The sequence below is a fragment of the Mercenaria mercenaria genome, unplaced genomic scaffold, assembly GCF_021730395.1.
Source record: "Mercenaria mercenaria strain notata unplaced genomic scaffold, MADL_Memer_1 contig_756, whole genome shotgun sequence".
Classification (NCBI taxonomy): domain Eukaryota; kingdom Metazoa; phylum Mollusca; class Bivalvia; order Venerida; family Veneridae; genus Mercenaria; species Mercenaria mercenaria.
Window position 1 is genome coordinate 4,208 of NW_026463655.1, and position 22,177 is coordinate 26,384.

The 22,177-nt window shown below is 35.1% G+C and overlaps 1 protein-coding gene across 1 annotated transcript; it reads right to left on the minus strand.

Annotated features, from left to right (window-relative positions):
* Nucleotides 1-224: 224 nt before the first annotated feature.
* LOC128554797 (CUB and sushi domain-containing protein 3-like) lies at nt 225-20,664 on the minus strand (the record flags this gene model as incomplete). Its single annotated transcript, XM_053536109.1, has 12 exons — nt 20,646-20,664; nt 19,869-20,045; nt 16,656-16,832; nt 9,047-9,223; nt 7,425-7,601; nt 6,660-6,836; nt 5,815-5,991; nt 5,050-5,226; nt 4,190-4,366; nt 3,424-3,600; nt 947-1,123; nt 225-401 (listed from the first exon to the last, which is right to left on the minus strand). Coding segments are annotated over exons 1-12 (1,966 nt in total), but the record flags the coding sequence as incomplete, so codon positions are not given.
* Nucleotides 20,665-22,177: the final 1,513 nt, after the last annotated feature.

Below are 22,177 nucleotides of genomic sequence, written 5' to 3' on the forward strand. Positions count from 1 at the left end.
AATCTTTACTTAATGGAGACCGATTTGTGAATCTCAGGTTAGTTTTAATAATAGCTTCCGACTGCCATTCAGCCTCGTGCCAAGCATGAAAATTGGTACCGCGCAGTAATGACGTTCAATGTATGTGGGTGTCTCACAAGAAAATACGATGCTATAATCAGTCATATCAGTTAAAAATATTGTCAACACTCTTTTATTGCTGTTAGCCAATTCGTATAACTTACCATTAATTGTGCAGTTCAAGTAATTTCCACTCCAGGTTCCCGACGCTGTGCATGTTGTATCACTATCACCATATAATGTGTAACCGGTGTTACATTTATACTTCGCTACAGACTGATAGGTTGTGCCGTTTAACAAATCAACTTTTCCGTTTGAAGGATTTGATAAGTTTCCACAATCTGGAAGAATTAAATTGAATTTGACGAAACTAAGACAGATATATAATAACAATATCCTATCGGACGTTATTCTAGAAAGGAAGATTCTTTAATTGTCCACATGAAGTTTGATCAATATTTAATCACAAACAGCACTTAACAGAAGTAGATGCAGTAATAAAAATATATAACACAAACAAGAGATTATCTTTATTATGTCAAACTTAAAAGAAAACGACGACGACAACAACAACAAACTGTGCAATATAGTTTTCATCAAGTTAATCATCATAAAATAATCTATCGTTCAATTATAAGGTAAAGAGCATTATGGAGACATTTATGTATCGACAACAGAAGACGTCGATGTGGTTGTAATACTTATGCAGACGGAACTGCGATGGCCAAATTGATGAAGTGCCAGTCCCGCAATAGTGAGCGCGAATGATCGAGCCCTCACAGGTATGTAGGTGTCTCACAAGACAGCAAGGTGCTATAATCAGTCATATCAGTTAAAAATATCGTCAAAACTCTTTTATTGCTGTTTCGCAATTCTTTGAACTTACCATTAATTGTGCAGTTCAAGAAATTTCCACTCCAGGTTCCCGACGCTGTGCATGTTGTATCACTATCACCATATAATGTGTAACCAGTGCTACATTTATACTTAGCTACTGACTGGTAGGCTGTGCCGTTTAATAAATCTACTATTCCGTTTGAAGGATTTGGTAAGTTTCCACAATCTGGAAGAATTGAAATTAAATTGACTAAACTAAGACAGATATATAATAACAATATCCTATCGGACGTTATTTTAAAAAGGAAGACTTGTTTAATTGTCTGCATGAAGTTTGATCAATATTTAATCACAAATAGTGCTTGACAGATGTAGATGCATTAATAAAAATATAACACAAACAAGAGATTATCTTTATTATGTCAAACTCAAAAGAAAACGACAATAACAATAAGAACAACAACAAACTGTACAATAGAGTTTTCATAGAGTTTATCATCATAAAATAATCTATCGTTCAATTATAAGGTTAAGAACATGTAGACATTTATGTATCGACAGCAGAAGACGTCAAAGTGTTTTAGATACATATGCAGACGGAGCTGCGATGGCCAAATTGGTTAAGTACCAATCCCTCAATAGAGAGCGCGAATGATCGAGCCCTCACAGAGGCTGGTCTCTTTACGTAATAGAAACCGTCAATAAATCTCAAGCTAGTTAAATAATAGTTACCGATTGCCTACCAGCCTGATACCAAGCATGAAAAATATTGGTACCGAGATGTAATAATTTCAATGCGATAGGTGTCTCACAAGCCAACGTTGTGCTATAGTCTGTCACATCAGTTAAAAATTTGGTCAATACTCTTTTATCATTGTTGGTCAATTCGTATAACATACCATTTATTGTGCAGTTCAAGAAATGTCCACTCCATGTTCCCGTCGCTGTGCATTTTGTATCGCTATCACCATATAATGTGTAACCGGTGTTACATTTATACTTAGCTACGGACTGGTAGGTTGTGCCGTTTAATAAATCGACTTTTCCGTTTAAAGGATTTGATAAGTTTCCACAATCTGGAACAATTTAAATGATATTGGCAAAACTAAGCCAGATATATAATAACAACAATCTATCAGACGTTGTTCTAGAAAGGAGGACTTCTTTTATTGTCAACATGAATTTTAATCAACATTTAATCACAAATGGTGATTGACAGAAATAAATGCATTTATATAAAAATAACACTAACATAAGAATTATGTTTACCCTGTAAAGCTCAAAAGAAAACAACAACAAATAACTGTAGACATTTATGTGTGGCCTTCAGAAGAGGCCAAGGTGGTCTTAATACAAATGTAGGCGGAGATGGAATGTCCAAATGGATTTAGGACATGTCCCAGATCGGTAGGTTCGAAGGCTCGATCAACTTCGGAAGCGTCTCTCTACTTAATGGAAACCGGTTTGTGAATCTCGGGTTAGTTTCAATAATGGCTTCCGACTGTCATTCAGCCTCGTGCCAAGCATGAAAATTGGTACCGCGCAGTAATGACGTTCAATGTATGTAGGTGTCTCACAAGACAGCACGGTACTATAACCAGTCATATCAGTTTAAAATATCGTCAACACTCTTTTATTGCTGCTTGCCAATTCGTATAACTTACCATTAATAGTGCAGTTCAAGAAATTTCCACTCCAGGTTCCCGACGCTGTGCATGTTGTATCGCTATCACCATATAATGTGTAACCGGGGTTACATTTATACTAAGCTACTGACTGGTAGGTTGTGCCGTTTAATAAATCTACTTTTCCGTTTGAAGGATTTGATAAGTTTCTACAATCTGGAAGAATTGAATTGAAATAGACAAAACAAAGACAGATATTTAATAACAATATCCTATCAGACGTTATTCTAGAAAGGAAGACTTGTTTAATTGTCAACCTGAAGTTTCATCAATATTTTATCACAAATAGCGTTTAACAGAAGTAGATGCATTAATAAAAAATATAACACAAACAAGAGAGTATCTTTATTATGTCAAACTCAAAAGGAAAACGACGACGACAAAAACAACAACAACCAACTGCACAATAGAGTTATCATAATGTTTATCATCATAAATTAATATATCGTTCAATTATAAGGTAAAGAGAATTATGGAGACATTCATGTATCGGCAGCAGAAGACATCAATGTGGTTTTAATTCTTATGCACACGGAGCTGTGACGGCCAAATTGATTAAGTACCAGTCCCGCAATAGTCAGCGCGAATGATCGAGCCCTCACAGAGTCTGGTCTCTTAACTTAATAGAGACCGGTCAATAAATCTAAAGCTAGTTAAATAATAGTTACCGATTGCCGACAAGCCTGATACCTAGCATGAAAATGAAAAAAATTGGTACCGAGAAGAAACAAGTTCAATGCGTATAGGTGTCTCAAAAGACAACGTTGTGCTATCTCCAGTCACATCAGTTAAAATTTGGTCAATACACTTTTATCATTGTTGGTCAATTTGTATAACATACCATTTATTGTGCAGTTCAAGAAATGTCCACTCCAAGTTCCCGACGCTGTGCATATTGTATCGCTATCATCATATAATGTGTAACCGGTGTTACATTTATACTTAGCTACGGCCTGGTAAGTTGTGCCGTTTAATAAATCGACTTTTCCGTTTAAAGGATTTGATAAGTTTCCACAGTCTGGAACAATGTAAATGATATTGACAACTGTAAGCCAGATATATAATAATAACAATCAATGAGACTTTGTTCAAGATAGGAAGATTTGTTTTATTGTCAACATGAATTTTAATCCATATTTAATCACAAATGGTGATTGACAGGAATAGATGCATTTATTTGAAAGTAACACAAACATATGAAATATGTTTATCCTGTAAAGCTCAAAAGAAAACAAAAACAAATAGCTGTAGACATTTATGTGTGGCCTTAGGAAGAGGACAAGGTGGTCTTAATACATATGCAGGCGGAGATGGAATGGCCAAATGGATTTAGGACATGTCCCAGATCGGTAGGTTCGAAGGCTCGATCAACTTCGGAAGCGTCTCTCTACTTAATGGAAATCGGTTTGTGAATCTCAGATTAGTTTTAATAATATCTTCCGATTGTCATTCAGCCTCGTGCCAAGCATGAAAATTGGTACCGTGCAGTAATGACGTTCAATGTAAGTAGGTGTCTCACAAGACAACACGGTGCTATAATTCGTCATATCAGTTCAAAAATATCGTCAACACTGTTTTATTGCTGTTTGCCAATTCGTATAACTTACCATTAATTGTGCAGTTCAAGAAATTTCCACTCCAGGTTCCCGACGCTGTGCATGTTGTATCACTATCACCATATAATGTGTAACCAGTGCTACATTTATACTTAGCTACTGACTGGTAGGCTGTGCCGTTTAATAAATCTACTATTCCGTTTGAAGGATTTGGTAAGTTTCCACAATCTGGAAGAATTGAAATTAAATTGACTAAACTAAGACAGATATATAATAACAATATCCTATCGGACGTTATTTTAAAAAGGAAGACTTGTTTAATTGTCTGCATGAAGTTTGATCAATATTTAATCACAAATAGTGCTTGACAGATGTAGATGCATTAATAAAAATATAACACAAACAAGAGATTATTTTTATTATGTCAAACTCAAAAGAAAACGACAAAAATAATAAGAACAACAACAAACTGTACAATAGAGTTTTCATAAAGTTTATCATCTTAAAATAATCTATCGTTCAATTATAAGGTAAAGAGCATTATTTAGACATTGATGTATCGACGGCAGAAGACGTCAATGTGGTTTTAATTGTTATGCACACGGAGCTGTGATGGCCAAATTGATTAAGTACCAGTCCCGCAATAGTCAGCGCGAATGATCGAGCCCTCACAGAACCTGGTCTCTTTACTTAATAGAGACCGGTCAAAAATTCTCAAGCTAGTTAAATAATAGTTACAGATTGCCTACCAGCCTGATACCTAGCATGAAAATGAAAATAATTGGTACTGAGAAGTAACATGTTCAATGCGTATAGGTGTCTCAAAAGCCAACGTTGTGCTGTCGTCAGTCACATCAGTTAAAATTTGGTCAATACTCTTTTATCATTGTTGGTGAATTTGTATAACATACCATTTATTGTGCAGTTCAAGAAATGTCCACTCCAAGTTCCCGACGCTGTGCATATTGCATCGCTATCACCATATAATGTGTAACCGGTGTTACATTTATACTTAGCTACGGCCTGGTAAGTTGTGCCGTTTAATAAATCGACTTTTCCGTTTAAAGGATTTGATAAGTTTCCACAATCTGGAACAATGTAAATGATATTGGCAAAACTAATCCAGATATATAATAATAACAACCTGTCAGACGTTGTTCTAGATAGGAAGACTTGTTTTATTGTCAACATGAATTTTAATCAATATTTAATCGCAAATGGTGACTGACAGAAATAGATGCATTTATTTGAAAGTAATACAAACATAAGGAATATGTTTTCCCTGTAAAGCTCAAAAGTAAACAAAAACGAATAACAGTAGACATTTATGTGTGGCCTTCAGAAGAGGCCAAGGTGGTCTTAATACAAATGCAGGCGGAGATGGAATGGCCAAATGGATTTAACACTTGTCCCGGATCGGTAGGTTCGAAGGCTCGAGCAACTTCGGAAGCGCCTCTCTACTTAATGGAAACCGCTTTGTGAATCTCGGGTTAGTTTTAGTAATAGCTTCCGACTGCCATTCAGCCTCGTGCTAAGCATGAAAATTGGTACCGCGCAGTAATGACGTTCAATGTATGTAGGTGTCTCACAAGACAACACGGTGTTATAATCAGTCATATCAGTTAAAAATATCGTCAACACTCTTTTATTGCTGTTTGCAAATTCGTATAACTTACCATTAAGTGTGCAGTTCAAGAATTTTCCACTCCAGGTTCCCGACGCTGTGCATGTTGTATCGCTATCACCATATAATGTGTAACCGGTGTTACATTTATACTTAGCTACTGACTGGTAGGTTGTGTCGTTTAATAAATCTATTTTTCCGTTTGAAGGATTTGATAAGTTCCCACAATCTGGAAGAATTGAATCGAAATTGAAAAAACTAAGACAGATATATAATAGCAATATCCTATCGGATGTTATTCTAGAAAGGAAGACTTGTTTAATTGTCAACATGAAGTTTTATCAATATTTAATCACAAATAGCGTTTAACAGAAGTAGATGCATTAATATAAATTATCTTTATAATGTCAAACTCAAAGTAAAACGACGACGGAAACAACAACAACAACAACAAACTGTACAATAGAGTTTTAATAAAGTTTATCATGATAAAATAATCTATCGTTCAATTATAAGGTAAAGAGCATTATGTAGACATTGATGTATCGACAGCAGAAGACGTCAATGTGGTTTTAATTGTTATGCACACGGAGCAGTGATGGCCAAATTGATTAAGTACCTGTCCCGCAATAGTCAGCGCGAATGATCGAGCCCTCACAGAACCTAGTCTCTTTACCTAATAGAGACCGGTCAATAATTCTCAGGCTAGTTAAATAATAGTTACAGATTGCCTACTACCCTGATACCTAGCATGAAAATGAAAATAATTGGTACTGAGAAGTAACAAGTTCAATGCGTATAGGTGTCTCAAAAGCCAACGTTGTGCTGTCGTCAGTCACATCAGTTAAAATTTGGTCAATACTCTTTTATCATTGTTGGTGAATTTGTATAACATACCATTTATTGTGCAGTTCAAGAAATGTCCACTCCAAGTTCCCGACGCTGTGCATATTGCATCGCTATCACCATATAATGTGTAACCGGTGTTACATTTATACTTAGCTACGGCCTGGTAAGTTGTGCCGTTTAATAAATCGACTTTTCCGTTTAAAGGATTTGATAAGTTTCCACAATCTGGAACAATGTAAATGATATTGGCAAAACTAAGCCAGATATATAATAATAACAACCTATCAGACGTTGTTCTAAATAGGAAGACTTATTTTATTGTCAACATGAATTTTAATCAATATTTAATCACAAATGGTGATTGACAGAAATAGATGCATTTATTTGAAAGTATCACGAACATAAGAAATATGTTTACCCTGTAAAGCTCAAAAGAAAACAAAAACAAATAACTGTAGACATTTATGTGTGGCCTTCAGAAGAGGCCAAGGTGGTCTTAATAGATATGCAAACGGAGATGGAATCGCCAAATGTATTTAGGACATATCCCAGATCGGTAGGTTCGAAGGCTCGAGCAACTTCGGAAGCGTCTCTCCACTTAGTGGAAACCGGTTTGTGAATCTCGGGTTAGTTTTAATAATAGCTTCCGACTGTCATTCAGCCACGTGCCAAGCATTTAAATTTATACCGCGCAGTAATGACGTTCAATGTATGTAGGTGTCTCACAAGACAACACGGTGCTATAATCAGTCATATCAGTTAAAAATATTGTCAACACTCTTTTATTGCTGTTTGCCAATCCGTATAATTTACCATTAATTGTGCAGTTCAAGAAATTTCCACTCCAGCTTCCCGACGCTGTGCATGTTGTATCGCTATCACCATATAATGTGTAACCGGTGTTACATTTATACTTAGCTACTGACTGGTAGGTTGTGCCGTTTAATAAATCTACTTTTCCGTTTGAAGGATTTGATAAGTTTCCACAATCTGGAAGAATTGAATTGAAATTGACAAAACTAAGACAGATATATAATAACAATATCCTATCGGACGTTATTCTAGAAAGGAAGACTTGTTTAATTGTCAACATGAAGTTTTATCAATATTTAACAACAAGTAACGTTTAAGAGAAGTAGATGCATTAAAAAAATATAACACAAACAAGAAATTATCTTTATTATGTCAAACTCAAAGGAAAACGACGACAACAACAAAAACAACCAACTGTACAATAGTGTTTTCATAAAGTTTATCATCATAAAATAATCTATTGTTCAATTATCAAGTAAAGAGCATTATTTAGACATTAATGTATCGACAGCAGAAAACATCAATGTGGTTTTAATTCTGATGCAGACGGAGCTGTGATGGCCAAATTGATTATGTACCAGTCCCGCAATAGTTGAGCGCGAATGATCGAGCCCTCACAGAGGCTTGCCTCTTTACTTAATAGAGACCGGTCAATAAAACTCAAGCTACTTAAAAAATAGTTACCGATTGCCTACCAGCCTGATACCTAGCATGAAAATGAAAAAAATTGGTACCGAGAAGTAACAAGTTCAATGCGTATAGGTGTCTCAAAAGCCAACGTTGTGCTATCGTCAGTCACATCAGTTAAAATTTGGTCAATACTCTTTTATCATTGTTGGTCAATTTGTATAACATACCATTTATTGTGCAGTTCAAGAAATGTCCACTCCAGGTTCCCGGCGCTGTGCATATTGTATCGCTATCACCATATAATGTGTAACCGGTGTTACATTTATACTTAGCTACTGACTGGTAGGTTGTGCCGTTTAATAAATCGACTTTTCCGTTTAAAGGATATGATAAGTTTCCACAATCTGGAACAATGTAAATGATATTGGCAAAACTAAGCCAGATATATAATAATAACTATCTATCAGACGTTGTTCTAGATAGGAAGACTTGTTTTATTGTCAACATGAATTTTAATCCATATTTAATCACAAATTGTGATTGACAGAAATAGATGCATTTATTTGAAAGTAACACAAACATAAGAAATATGTTTACCCTGTAAAGCTCAAAAGAAAACAAAAACAAATAACTGTAGACATTTATGTGTGGCCTTCAGAAGAGGCCAAGGTGGTCTTAATACATATGCAGGCGGAGATGGAATGGCCAAATGTATTTAGGACATATCCCGGATCGGTAGGTTCGAAGGCTCGAGCAACTTCGGAAGCGTCTCTCTACTTAATGGAAACCGGTTTGTGAATCTCGGGTTAGTTTTAATAATAGCTTCCGACTGTCATTCAGCCTCGTGCCAAGCATGAAAATTGGTACCGCGCAGTAATCACGTTCAATGTATGTAGGTGTCTCACAAGACAACACGGTGCTATAATCAGTCATATCAGTTAAAAATATCGTCAACACTCTTTTATTGCTGTTTGCCAATCCGTATAATTTACCATTAATTGTGCAGTTCAAGAAATTTCCACTCCAGCTTCCCGACGCTGTGCATGTTGTATCGCTATCACCATATAATGTGTAACCGGTGTTACATTTATACTTAGCTACTGACTGGTAGGTTGTGCCGTTTAATAAATCTACTTTTCCGTTTGAAGGATTTGATAAGTTTCCACAATCTGGAAGAATTGAATTGAAATTGACAAAACTAAGACAGATATATAATAACAAAATCCTATCGGACGTTATTCTAGAAAGGAAGGCTTGCTTAATTGACAAAATGAAGTTTGATCAATATTTAACCACAAATAACGTTTAACAGAAGTAGATGCATTAAAAACAAAAATATAACACGAACAAGAAATTATCTTTATTATGTCAAACTCAAAGGAAAACGACGACGACAACAACAACAACCAACTGTACAATAGAGTTTTCATAAAGTTTGTCATCATAAAATAATCTATTGTTCAATTATCAAGTAAAGAGCATTATTTAGACATTTATGTATCGACAGCAGAAAACATCAATGTGGTTTTAATTCTGATGCAGACGGAACTGTGATGGCCAAATAGATTAAGTACCAGTCCCGCAATAGTTGAGCGCGAATGATCGAGCCCTCACAGAGGCTGGCCTCATTACTTAATAGAGACCGGCCAATAAAACTCAAGCTACTTAAAAAATAGTTACCTATTGCCTGACAGCCTGATACCTAGCATGAAAATGAAAAAAAAAGGGTACCGAGAAGTAACAAGTTCAATGGCGTATAGGTGTCTCAAAAGCTAACGTTGTGCTATCGTCAGTCACATCATTAAAATTGGTCAATAACTCTTTATCATTGTTGGTCAATTTGTATACATACCATATATTGTGCAGTTCAAGAAATGTCACTCCAGGTTCCCGGCGCTGTGCATATGTATCGCTATCACATATAATGTGTAACCGTGTTACATTTATACTTACTACTGACTGGTAGGATGTGCCTTTAATAAATCGACTTTTCGTTTAAAGGATATGATAATTTCCAATCTGGAACAATGTAAATGATATTGGCAAAACTAAGCCAGATATATAATAATAATATCTATCAGACGTTGTACTAAATAGGAAGACTGTGTTATTGTCAACATGAATTTTAATCTATATTTAATCACAAATGGTGATTCAGGAATAGATGTATTTATTTGAAAGTCACAAAAATATAGAAATATGTTTACCCTGTAAAGCTCAAAAGAAAACAAAACAATAATGTAGACATTATGTGTGGCTTCAGAAGAGGCAAGGTGGTCTAATACATATGTGGCGAGATGGAATGGCCAATGGGTTTAGGACATATCCCGGATCGGTAGATTCGAAGGCTCGAGCAACTTTGGAAGCTCTCTCTACTTAATGAAAACAGGTTTGTGAATCTCGGTTAGTTTTAATAATAGCTTCCGATGTCATTCAGCCTGCAAGCATGAAAATTGGTACGCGCAGTAATACTTCAATGTATGTAGTGTCTCACAAGAAACACGGGCTGTAATAATCAATCAGTTAAAATATCTAACATCTTATATTGTTTTGCAATTGAAAACTTAAATTAATTTCAGTCAAGAAATTTCCATTCACTCCACGGGAGTGACGCATCACCATAAAGTAACCGGTGTACATTTATACTTATACTGATGTAGTTGTGCCGTTTAATAAATCTATTTTCATTTAAGGATTGATAATTTCCACAATCGGAGAATTGAATTTAAATTGACAAAACTAGACAGAATATTAAACAATATCCTATATGAGTTATCTAGAAAGAGACTTGTTATTTCAATAGAAGTTACAATATTAATACAAATAGCTTTAAAGAATAGTTGCATTATAAAAAATATAACCAAAACAAGAAAATTCTAATATGTCAACCAAGAAAACGACGACGACACACAAAACAATCATGTAAAATAAGGTTTTCAAAAGTTATTGTAAGAAATCTTTTTTCATTATAGAAAGAGCATAATGTAGACATTTATGTATCACAGCAGAAGTCGTCAATGTGGTGTTAATTTTTATGCAGACGACTGTGAGGTTGATGTTATATATCGCAATAGTGAGCGCGAATGATCGAGCCTCACAGGGCTGGTCTCTTACTTAAAGGAGACCAAATAATTCAAGCTAGTTAATAATGTTACCGATTGCTACAGCTGTACCGCATGAAAATGAGAAAAAATTGTTACGAGAAGTAAATTAATGGTAAGTCCAAAAAGCCAACGTTGTGCTAACTCAGAAATCATAAAAAGTCAATACACTTTTATCATTGTTTCAATTTGTATAACATACCATTATGTGCAGTTCAAGAAATGTCATCAGTTCCCGCTGTGCAATGATGAACCATAATGTAGTTGTTAATATACTTAGCTCTGACTGGTAGTTGCCTTTATAACATTTTCCGTTTAAAGGATGATAAGTTTCCACAACTGGACTTAATTATAAACACAATAATAATAATAATAACTATACGACTTGTTACAGGAAACCTGTTATGCAAAAATTGTCCATATTAATCAAATTGGATGAAGAAATGTGCATTATTTGAAAGTAACAACATAGAAATATGTTTACCTTAAGAAAACAAATATAATGTGATTTTGTTGCCTTAAAAGCCAAGTTGTCTTAAAAATATCAGCGGAGTGTGCAATATTAGGCATCCCGATGTGTTCGAGCTAAACTTGGATCTCTATTATGGAAAGTTGTTCTTGAAGGTTTTATAAATCCCACGATGAATTACTTGCAAGCAGAAATTGTACCGCATAATCACGTTATTTGTAGGTGCTAAGAATGCATAATTTACATTTACACAAATACGTTACATTTATATTGCTGTTCAATAAAAAACTTACCATAATTGTGATCAAAATTTCCACTCCATTCAGCGTCGACGCACACCATAAAAGTAAACGGGTTACATTAAATTACTATAGTATATCGTTTAATAATTATTTCTTGAAGGATTTATAATTTCACACGGAAGAATGATTAATTGCAAAACTAAGACAGTTTATACAATTTAGAAGTTATCAGACTGTTATCAACAATTTTCATATAACAACGTTACGATGCTAAAAAAATACCAAACAGAATATCTTCATTGTCAAACGCATATAACGAACGAAACCACACAAATACATGTAAAATATGTTACATAAAGTGACATAAAATAATCAAGTAAAATAATGTATAGGCTAAAGCACTTTGTGTATCGACAGAAGTCGTAATGTGGTAATTTTTTTGCATGAACTATTTGATAGAATTCATCCAGTGCGCGTGATGGCCTCACCATGTTCTTTACTTAAGAGACAGAAAATACTAAGCTGTTAATAATATTACGATGTCTCTAAAGCTGAATCCACTGAAATTAAAAAATTGCAAATACAATTAATATATATCAAGCAATCGTGGCTTTTTACAGTAATTATCAATTACTACAGTGTTGGTAATTTTATAAAGTAACATACATAGAATTGTTTATTAAAGCTCAACGTCAAAACAAGATATTGTAACTTATGTCCTTGAAGGCAGGTTACTTATATACTAGATGATGGCAGGTTGTGCCGTGTATAAGATCGCAATTGTCCTTAATTGTAATTTAAACTTTGGAAATTGTAATATATTGGCAAACTACAACATAAAATGTACATATCGACTTGTGTTCTACAAGACAGTTTATTTCAACATATTAAATATTAACACAAATTGTGTTGACGAATAATACATTATTTGAAAGTAACACAAAGTTACCCTGTTACCAAAACCAAAAACAATAACTGTACATTTATGTGCTAGAAGAGGCAGGTGGTTTAATAAATCATGCGGAGTTGAAGGATTGATAAGTTTCCACATCCTGGAAGAATTGATGTGAATTGATAAAACTAAGACAATATAGTAATAACAATATCCTATGGACGTTATTTGAAAGGAGAGTTTTTAATTGAACATTGAAGTTTATCAACTTAATAACATAAACGTTTAACGAGCAGTAATCATTCAATGTAAAGTGTAACCAACAAGACATTATCGTTTATGTCAAATCAAGGAAAACAGAGACAAAAACAACAACATCGCTGTAAATTGTGTTTCAAAGTTTTACATCTAAAATAATCTATTGATTTCATTATCCAGTTACAAGGCATGATGTAGACATTATGTATCGACATGCAGAACTCAGTGGTTTTTTGCGACGGACTGGATGGCAATGATAGTACTCGCAATAGTGACGCAATACGACCCTACAGTGGCTCTTTCTTAAGGCGCATATCTCAAGCATAAATGTTACTGCTCCAGCTGTACCACTGAATGAAAATTGTACCGAAGTACAGTCAACTAGGTGTCTCAAGCAGGTGCTCGCAGTAATAGTAAAATTTGGTCAATACTCTTTTACATTGTTGGCAATTGTATAATACATATTGTGCATTCAAGAATGTCTCCAGTCCGGCGATATAATGTGTAACCGGTGTTACATTTATACTTAGCTACTGACTGGTAGGTTGTGCCGTTTAATAAATCTACTTTTCCCCTTTGAAGGATTTGATAAGTTTCCACAATCTGAAGAATTGAATTGAAATTGACAAAACTAAGACAGATATATAATAACAAAATCCTATGGACGTTATTCTAGAAAGGAAGACTTGTTTAATTGACAAATGAAGTTTGATCAATATTTAACCACAAATAACGTTTAACAGGGAAATAGATGCATTAAAAAACAAAATATAACCGAACAAGAAAATATCTTTATTATGTCAAACTCAAAGGAATAGACGACGACAAACATACAACCAACCACTGTACAACTGAGTTTTCATAAAGTTTGTCATCATAAATAATTATTGTTCAATTATCAAGTAAAGAGCATTATTAGACATTCATGATCGACTGCAGAAAATACGTCAATGTGGTTTTATTATGATGCGACGGTACTGTGATGGCCAAATAGTTAAGTTAACACCCGCAATAGTAGAAGCGCGAATGATCGAGCCCTCAATGAGCTGCTCATTTACTTAATAGAGACCGGCAATAAATCTCAAGCTACGTAAAAATAGTTACATATTGCTGCCAGCCTGATTTCTAGCATGAAAATGACAAAATAATGGTACCGAGAAGTAAATGTTCAATGCGTTATAGGTGTCTCAAAAGCCTTACGTTGTGCTACGTCAGTCCATCAGTTAAAATTGGTCAATACTCTTTTATCATTGTTGGTCAATTTGTATAAAAACCATTTATGTGCAGTCAAGAAATGTCCACTCCAGTTCGGCGCCCGTGCATATTGTACGTATCACATATAATGTGTAACGGTGTTACATTTACTTTAGCTACTGACCTGGTAGGTTGTGCCGTTTAATAATACTTTTCCGTTTAAAGGATATGATAAGTTTCCAAATTGGAATATTGAAATGATATTTGCAAAAACAAAGATATAGAATAACAAATTCTATCAGACGTTTCTAGATAGGAAGACTTGTTTATTGTCAATGAAGGTTTTTACATATATTTAATCTCAAATGGGGATTAATTGAACAAAGAACAAGATGTATCTTTATTTGAATGTAACACATAGACAACGAAAAATAGTTTAACCCTGTAAAGTCAAAAGAAAAAAAAACAAATTTAACGTAAAAACATTTATGTGCTTTATTTCCAGAAGAGGCCAATGTGGTTTTAAAACTTATGTACGGGCTGTGGGTGGCCAATGGATTAGGACCATTCCCTGGATCGGTAATTCGAAGGCCTCACAGATTTGGACAGGTCTCTCTACTTAATGAAACCGGTTTAAATCTCAATTAGTTTTAAAAAATAGCTTCCGATTCATTCAGCCTGTGCCAAGCATGAAAAAATTGGTACCGAGAAGTAACAAGTTCAATGTATTAGGTGTCTCAAAAGACCAACGGTGCTGTAATAAGTCACATCAGTTAAAATATGGTCGACATCTATTGGTTTGCAATTGAATAACATTACCATTTATTGTGCAGTTCAAGAATTCCACTCCAGCTTCCCGACGCTGTGCATGTTGTATCGCTATCACCATATAAGGTGTAACCGGTGTTACATTTATACTTAGCTACTGACTGGTAGGTTGTGCCGTTTAATAAATCTACTTTTCCGTTTGAAGGATTTGATAAGTTTCCACAATCTGGAAGAATTGAATTGAAATTGACAAAACTAAGACAGATATATAATAACAATATCCTATATGAAGTTATTCTAGAAAGGAAGACTTGTTTAATTGTCAACATGAAGTTTTATCAATATTTAATCACAAATAGCGTTTAACAGAAGTAGATGCATTAATAAAAAATATAACACAAACAAGAGATTATCTTTATTATGTCAAACTCAAAGGAAAACGACGATAACAACAACAACAACAACAACCAACTGTACAACAGAGTTTTCATAAAATTTATCATCATAAAATAATCTATCTTTCAATTATAAGGTAAAGAGCATTATGTAGACATTTATGTATCGACAGCAGAAGACGTCAATGTGGTTTTAATTTTTTATGCAGACGGAGCTGTGATGGCCAAATTGATTAAGTACCAGTCCCGCAATAGTGAGCGCGAATGATCGAGCCCTCACAGAGGCTGGTCTCTTTACTTAATAGAGACCAGTCAATAAATCTCAAGCTAGTTAAATAATAGTTACCGATTGCCTACCAGCCTGATACATAGCATGAAAATGAAAAAAAATGGTACCGAGAAGTAACAAGTTCAATGCGTATAGGTGTCTCAAAAGCCAACGTTGTGCTATCGACAGTCAGATCAGTTAAAATTTGGTCCATACTCTTATAACATTGTTGGCAAATTTGTATAACATACCATTTATTGTGCAGTTCAAGAAATGTCCACTCCAGGTTCCCGGCGCTGTGCATATTGTATCGCTATCACCATATAATGTGTAACCGGTGTTACATTTATACATAGCTACTGACTGGTAGGTTGTGCCGTTTAATAAATCGACTTTTCCGTTTAAAGGATTTGATAAGTTTCCACAATCTGGAACAATTTAAATGGTATTGGCAAAACTAAGCCAGATATATAATAATAATCTATCAGACGTTGTTCTAGATAGGAAGACTTGTTTTCTTGTCAACATGAGTTTTAATCAATATTTAATCACAAATAGTCATTGACAGAGATAGATGCATTTATTTGAAAGTAACACAAACATAAGGAATATGTTTACCCTGTAAAGCTCAAAAGAAAACAAAAACAAATAACTGTAGACACTTATGTGTGGTCTTCAGAAGTGGCCAAGGAGGTCTTAATACATATGCAGGCGGAGATGGAATGGCCAAATGGATTTAGGACATGTCCCGTATCGGTAGGTTCGAAGGCTCGAGCAACTTCGGAAGCGTCTCTCTACTTAATGGCAACCGGTTTGTGAATCTCAGGTTAATTTTTAATAATAGCTTCCGATTGTCATTCAGCCTCGTGCCAAGCATTAAAATTGGTACCGCGCAGTAATGACGTTCAATGTATGTAGGAGTGTCACAAGACAACACGGTGCTATAATCAGTTATATCAGTTAAAAATATCGTCAACAATCTTTTATTGCTGTTTGCCAATTCGTATAACTTACCATTAATTGTGCAGTTCAAGAAATTGCCACTCCAGCTTCCCGACGCTGTGCATGTTGTATCGCTCTCACCATATAATATGTAACCTGTGTTACATTTATACTTAGCCACTGACTGGTAGGTTGTGCCGTTTAATAATTCTACTTTTCCGTTTGAAGGATTTGATAAGTTTCCACATTCTGAAAGAATTGAATTGAAATTGACAAAACTAAGACAGATATATAATAACAATATCCTATCGGACGTTATTCTAGAAAGGAAGACTTGATTAATTGTCAACATGAAGTTTTCTCAATATTTAATCACAAATAGCGTTTAACAGATGTAGGTGCATCAATAAAAAATGTAACACAAACAAGAGATTATCTTTATTATGTCAAACTCAGAGGAAAACGAAGACGACAACTACAAGAACAACAACAACCAACTGTACAATGGAATCTTCATAAAGTGTATCATCATAAAATAATATATCGTTCAATTATAAGGTAAAGAGCATTATGTAGACATTTATTTATCGATGGCAGAAGACGTCAATGTGGTTTTAATTCTTATGCAGACGGAGCTGTGATGGCCAAATTGATTAAGTACCAGTCCCGCAATAGTGGCGCGAATGATCAAGCCCTCACAGAGGCAGTTCTCTTTACTTAATAGAGACCTGTCAATAAATCTCAAGCTAGTTAAATAATTGTTACCGATTGCCTACCAGCCTGATACTTAGCATGAAAATGAAAAAAATGGTACCGAGAAGTAACAAGTTCAATGCGTATAGGTGTCTCAAAAGCCAACGTTGTGCTATCGTCAGTCACATCAGTTAAAATTTGGTCAATACACTTTTATTATTGTTGATCAATTTGTATAACATACCATTTATTGTGCAGTTCAAGAAATGTCCACTCCAGGTTCCCGGCGCTGTGCATATTGTATCGCTATCACCATATAATGTGTAACCGGTGTTACATTTATACTTAGCTACGGCCTGGTAAGTTGTGCCGTTTAATAAATCGACTTTTCCGTTTAAAGGATTTGATAAGTTTCCACAATCTGGAACAATTTAAATGATATTGGCAAAACTAAACCAGATATATAATAAGAACAAGCTATCAGACGTTGTTCTAGATAGGAACACTTGTTTTGTTGTCAACATGAATTCTAATCAATATTTAATCACAAATGGTGATTGACAGAAATAGATGGATTTATATGAAAGTAACACAAACATAAGAAATATGTTTACCTTGTAAAGCTCAAAAGAAAACAAAAACAAACTAGAAAATGCTTTTGTAAAAAGCTCATGTCTCCCCCAATGCAAATACCTATAGGCAAGAAGTCAATAGGGATCAGGAGCAAAAATCAAAGAGATACTGATGGTTGGCTGCAATAGGGATCATCTACTTGGCATGTCCAGTCATCCCGCTAAATTTCAACACTCTTGGCCTAGTGGTTCTCAAGTCACTGTTCAGGATCCTGTGACCTTGACCTTTGATCAAGTGACCTCAAAATAAATAGGGGTCAACTACTCTGCATGTCCAGTCATCCTATTAAGTTTCAACATTGTAGGTCAAGTGGTTCTCAAGTTATTTCCAAAAAATGATTTTACATGAACAGGCCACTGTGACCTTGACCTTTAACAGACTGACCCCAAAATAGATAGGGGTCATCTACTCTGCATGTTCAATCATCCTATGAAGTTTCAACATTCTGGGTCAAGTGGTTCTCAAGTTACAGATCAGAACTTGTTATCAATATTCAGGCCCCTGTGACCTTGACCTTTAACGGAGTGGCCCCAAAAACAATAGGGGTCATTTACTCTGCATGAACAATCATCCTATGAAGTTTCAATATTCTGGGTCGAGAGGTTCTCTAGTTATTGACTGGAAATTGTTTTCCATGTTCAGGCCCCTGTGGCCTTGACCTTTAACAGAGTGACCCTAAAATCGTCAGGGGTCATCTACTCTGCATGACCAATCATCCTATTAAGTTTCAACATTCTGGGTTAAGTGGTTCTCAAGTTATTGACCAGAAATGGTTTTCAAATTTCAGGCCCCTGTGACCTTGATCTTTAATGGAGTGACCCCAAAATCGATAGGAGTCATCTACTCTGCATGTACAATCATCCTATGAAGTTTCAACATTCTGGGTCAAGTGGTTCTCTAGTTATTGATCGGAAATGGTTTTCCATGTTCAGGCCCCTGTGACCTTGACCTTTGATGGAGTGACCCAAAATCAATAGGGGTCAATTACTCTTTATGACCAATCATCCTATGAAGTTTCAACATTCTGGGTCAAGTGGTTCTCTAGTTATTGATTGTAAATTGTTTTCAATGTTCAGGCCCCTGTGACCTTGACCTTCGACGGAGCGACCCCAAAATCAATAGAGGTCATCTACTTTTCATGATCAATCATCCTGTGACGTTTCAACATTCTGGGTCAAGTGGTTCTCTCGTTATTGATCGGAAATTGTTTTTCAATGTTCAGGCCCCTTTGACCTTGTCCTTTGACGAAGTGACCCCAAAATCAATAGGAGTCATCTACTCTTCATGACCAATCATCCTATGAAGTTTCAACATTCTAGGTCAAGTGGTTCTCTAGTTATTGATCGGAAATGGTTTTCAATGTTCAGGCCCCTGTGACCTTGACCTTTGACAGAGTGACCCCAAAAACAAAAGGGGTCGTCTACTCCAGTAGCCCTACAACCCTATGAAATTTGAAGGTTCTAGGTCAAATGGTTCTCCAGTTATTGCTCGGAAATGAAGTGTGACGTACGGACGGACGGACGGAAGGACGGACGGACGGACAGACGGACGGACGGACAGGGCAAAAAACAATATGTCTCCTGGGGGAGACATAATAATTGTAGTCATTTATGTGTGGCCTTCAGAAGAAGCCAAGGTGGTCTTAATACATATGTAGGCGGAGATGGAATGGCCAAATGGATTTAGGATATGTCCCGGATCGGTAGGTTCGAAGGCTCGAGCAACTTCGGACGTCTCTCTCTACTAAATGGAAACCGGTTTGTGAATCTCGGGTTAGTTTTAATAATAGCTTCCGACTGTCATTCAGCCTCGTGCCAAGCATGAAAATTGGTACCGCGCAGTAATGAGGTTCAATGTATGTAGGTGTCTCACAAGACAACACGGTGCTATAATCAGTCATATCAGTTAAAAATAACGTCAACACTCTTTTATTGCTGCTTGCCAATTCGTATAACTTACCATTAATTGTGCAGTTCAAGAAATTTCCACTCCAGCTTCCCGACGCTGTGCATGTTGTATCGCTATCACCATATAATGTGTAACCGGTGTTACATTTAAACTTAGCTACTGACTGGTAGGTTGTGCCGTTTAATAACTCTATATTTCCGTTTGAAGGAGTTGATAAGTTTCCACAATCTGGAACAATTTAAATGAAATTGACAAAACTAAGACATATGTATATTGACAACAACCTATTTCACATTGTTCTAGAAAGGAAGACTTGTTTTCTTATCAACTTGAGGTTTGATCAAGATTTAATAACAAATGGTGATTGACAGAAATTGTTTATAGAAAATAACACAAACAAGCGCTTATCTTTATTCTGTAAAAAGAAAACAACAATAACAACAACAAAACATAGTAGAGTACAATCCTATTATTCAGTTATAAGCAAATGAGCATTATGTAGACATTTATGTATCGGCAGCAGAAGAAGTCAATGTACTCTTAATACATCAGCAGACGGATATGCGATAGCCAAATGGATGAAGTACCTATATCTGCTGTTCTTTTTACTGAAGAGAGACCGGTTTGTGAAAACCAGCTACGTAAATAATAATTACTGATTGCTTATTAGTCTGGTGTCTAACATTAAGATTTGGAACCATCTATGTACGTATGTGCCTCACAAACAAACTTGGTGCTACAATCAGTCATGCCAATGAAAAATCTAGTCAATACTGTTTTATTTTTGTTTGTCAATTCGTATATCTAACCATTTATTGAGCAGTTCACTCCAAGTTCCCGTCGCCATTCATGTTGTATCGTTATCAAGAGAAGTAGTCAAGTTATTCCTAATAAATATGCAGACGGAGCTGCGATTGCCTAATGGATTAAGTACCTGTCCCGCAATAGGGAGCTCGAAAGCGCGAGCTCTGTCAGAGGTTGCTCTTTGCACTGAAGATAGACCGGTTTGTGAATCTCAAGCTATTTAATTATTTGTAACCTATTGCCAAAAAAAACTGTTATCTAGCAATTCAAAATTGATCCGAGAAGTAATGAAGTTCTACATATGTATGTGTCTCACAAGCCAAAGTGGTGCATTAATCTGTCACATCAGTTAAAGATAGAATCAATACTCTTTTTTTTTGTTGCTTGTCAATTCATATCGCTCTCATCATATAATGTGTAACCAGTGTTACATTTATACGAAGCTACTGACAGGTAGGTTGTGCCGTTTAATAAATCGGCTTTTTCGTTTGAGGGGTTTGGTAAGTTTCCTCTATCTGGAACAATATAAATGAGATGGACAAAACTGTGACAGATTTATAATTCTAACAACATATTGGTCCTATCGGACGTTCTTCTAGAAGGGAATACTTGTTTATTGTCAACATGAAGTTGGATCAATATTTAATCACACATAGAACTGGATGTATTGATTAGAAAATAACATAAACAAGAGATTTTGATGTTGTAAAAACTCTAGAAAACCAAACAAACAAAAAACAGTACAGTAGAATATACAATTTTACCTTCAGGCAAACATACAATGTATATTTACACAGTTTTAACGTGATATCATTACGTCAAATAATGACGTTACGTCCAGAAAAGTAGCAACAGCAGCAATAGTTATAAGAACAATATTAAAGTAAATATGTTCCATATATATGTGTATTATTACTGTTATAAAACATTTTTATAATAATGTAATATTTGCTGTGTAATTGATAAAAATGCACTGAATTATTTTTACAACAGCAAGTTGCGATCAATAAGATTCAATAATGTTACTGATAAAGACGGCTATGAAAGCAAACAATATAAAAGTAACAGTATTAACTGAAATGCATGTAACATATTCAAGAAACAGCTCAAATAATTATTTGGCGAAAATAATGATACAATAATGTCAAATGAGTTACTATATATTATACATAGCCTTTGAACTGAGGCCCTGTGGAAATATTGTACCTTATTTTTGCATCCAAAATGTTTCATTCATCAGTCTGTCCATTTTATCATTAACGCAGTCAAAAGACATAAAACTAGTCAGAAATACTATGTCCAGTAATATTGAGGTGAAGAGCTACAAACGTGGAAAATTCTGGATCAACAAAATTGTTCATGTCAAATCTATGGCTATTTACACAGCGAAAATCTTACTGGCTAGTTTCACCAAATAGAATATACTAAATTTAGTTTTCAAAACAAATGAATTAATCTTGTAGGTAGATTTTAGTCTCTATAATGTGGATAAGAACGGAGGTAATTTCCTAAATTACGTAAAGTGTAATAACACATTAATGTCGCATTTTATTGTT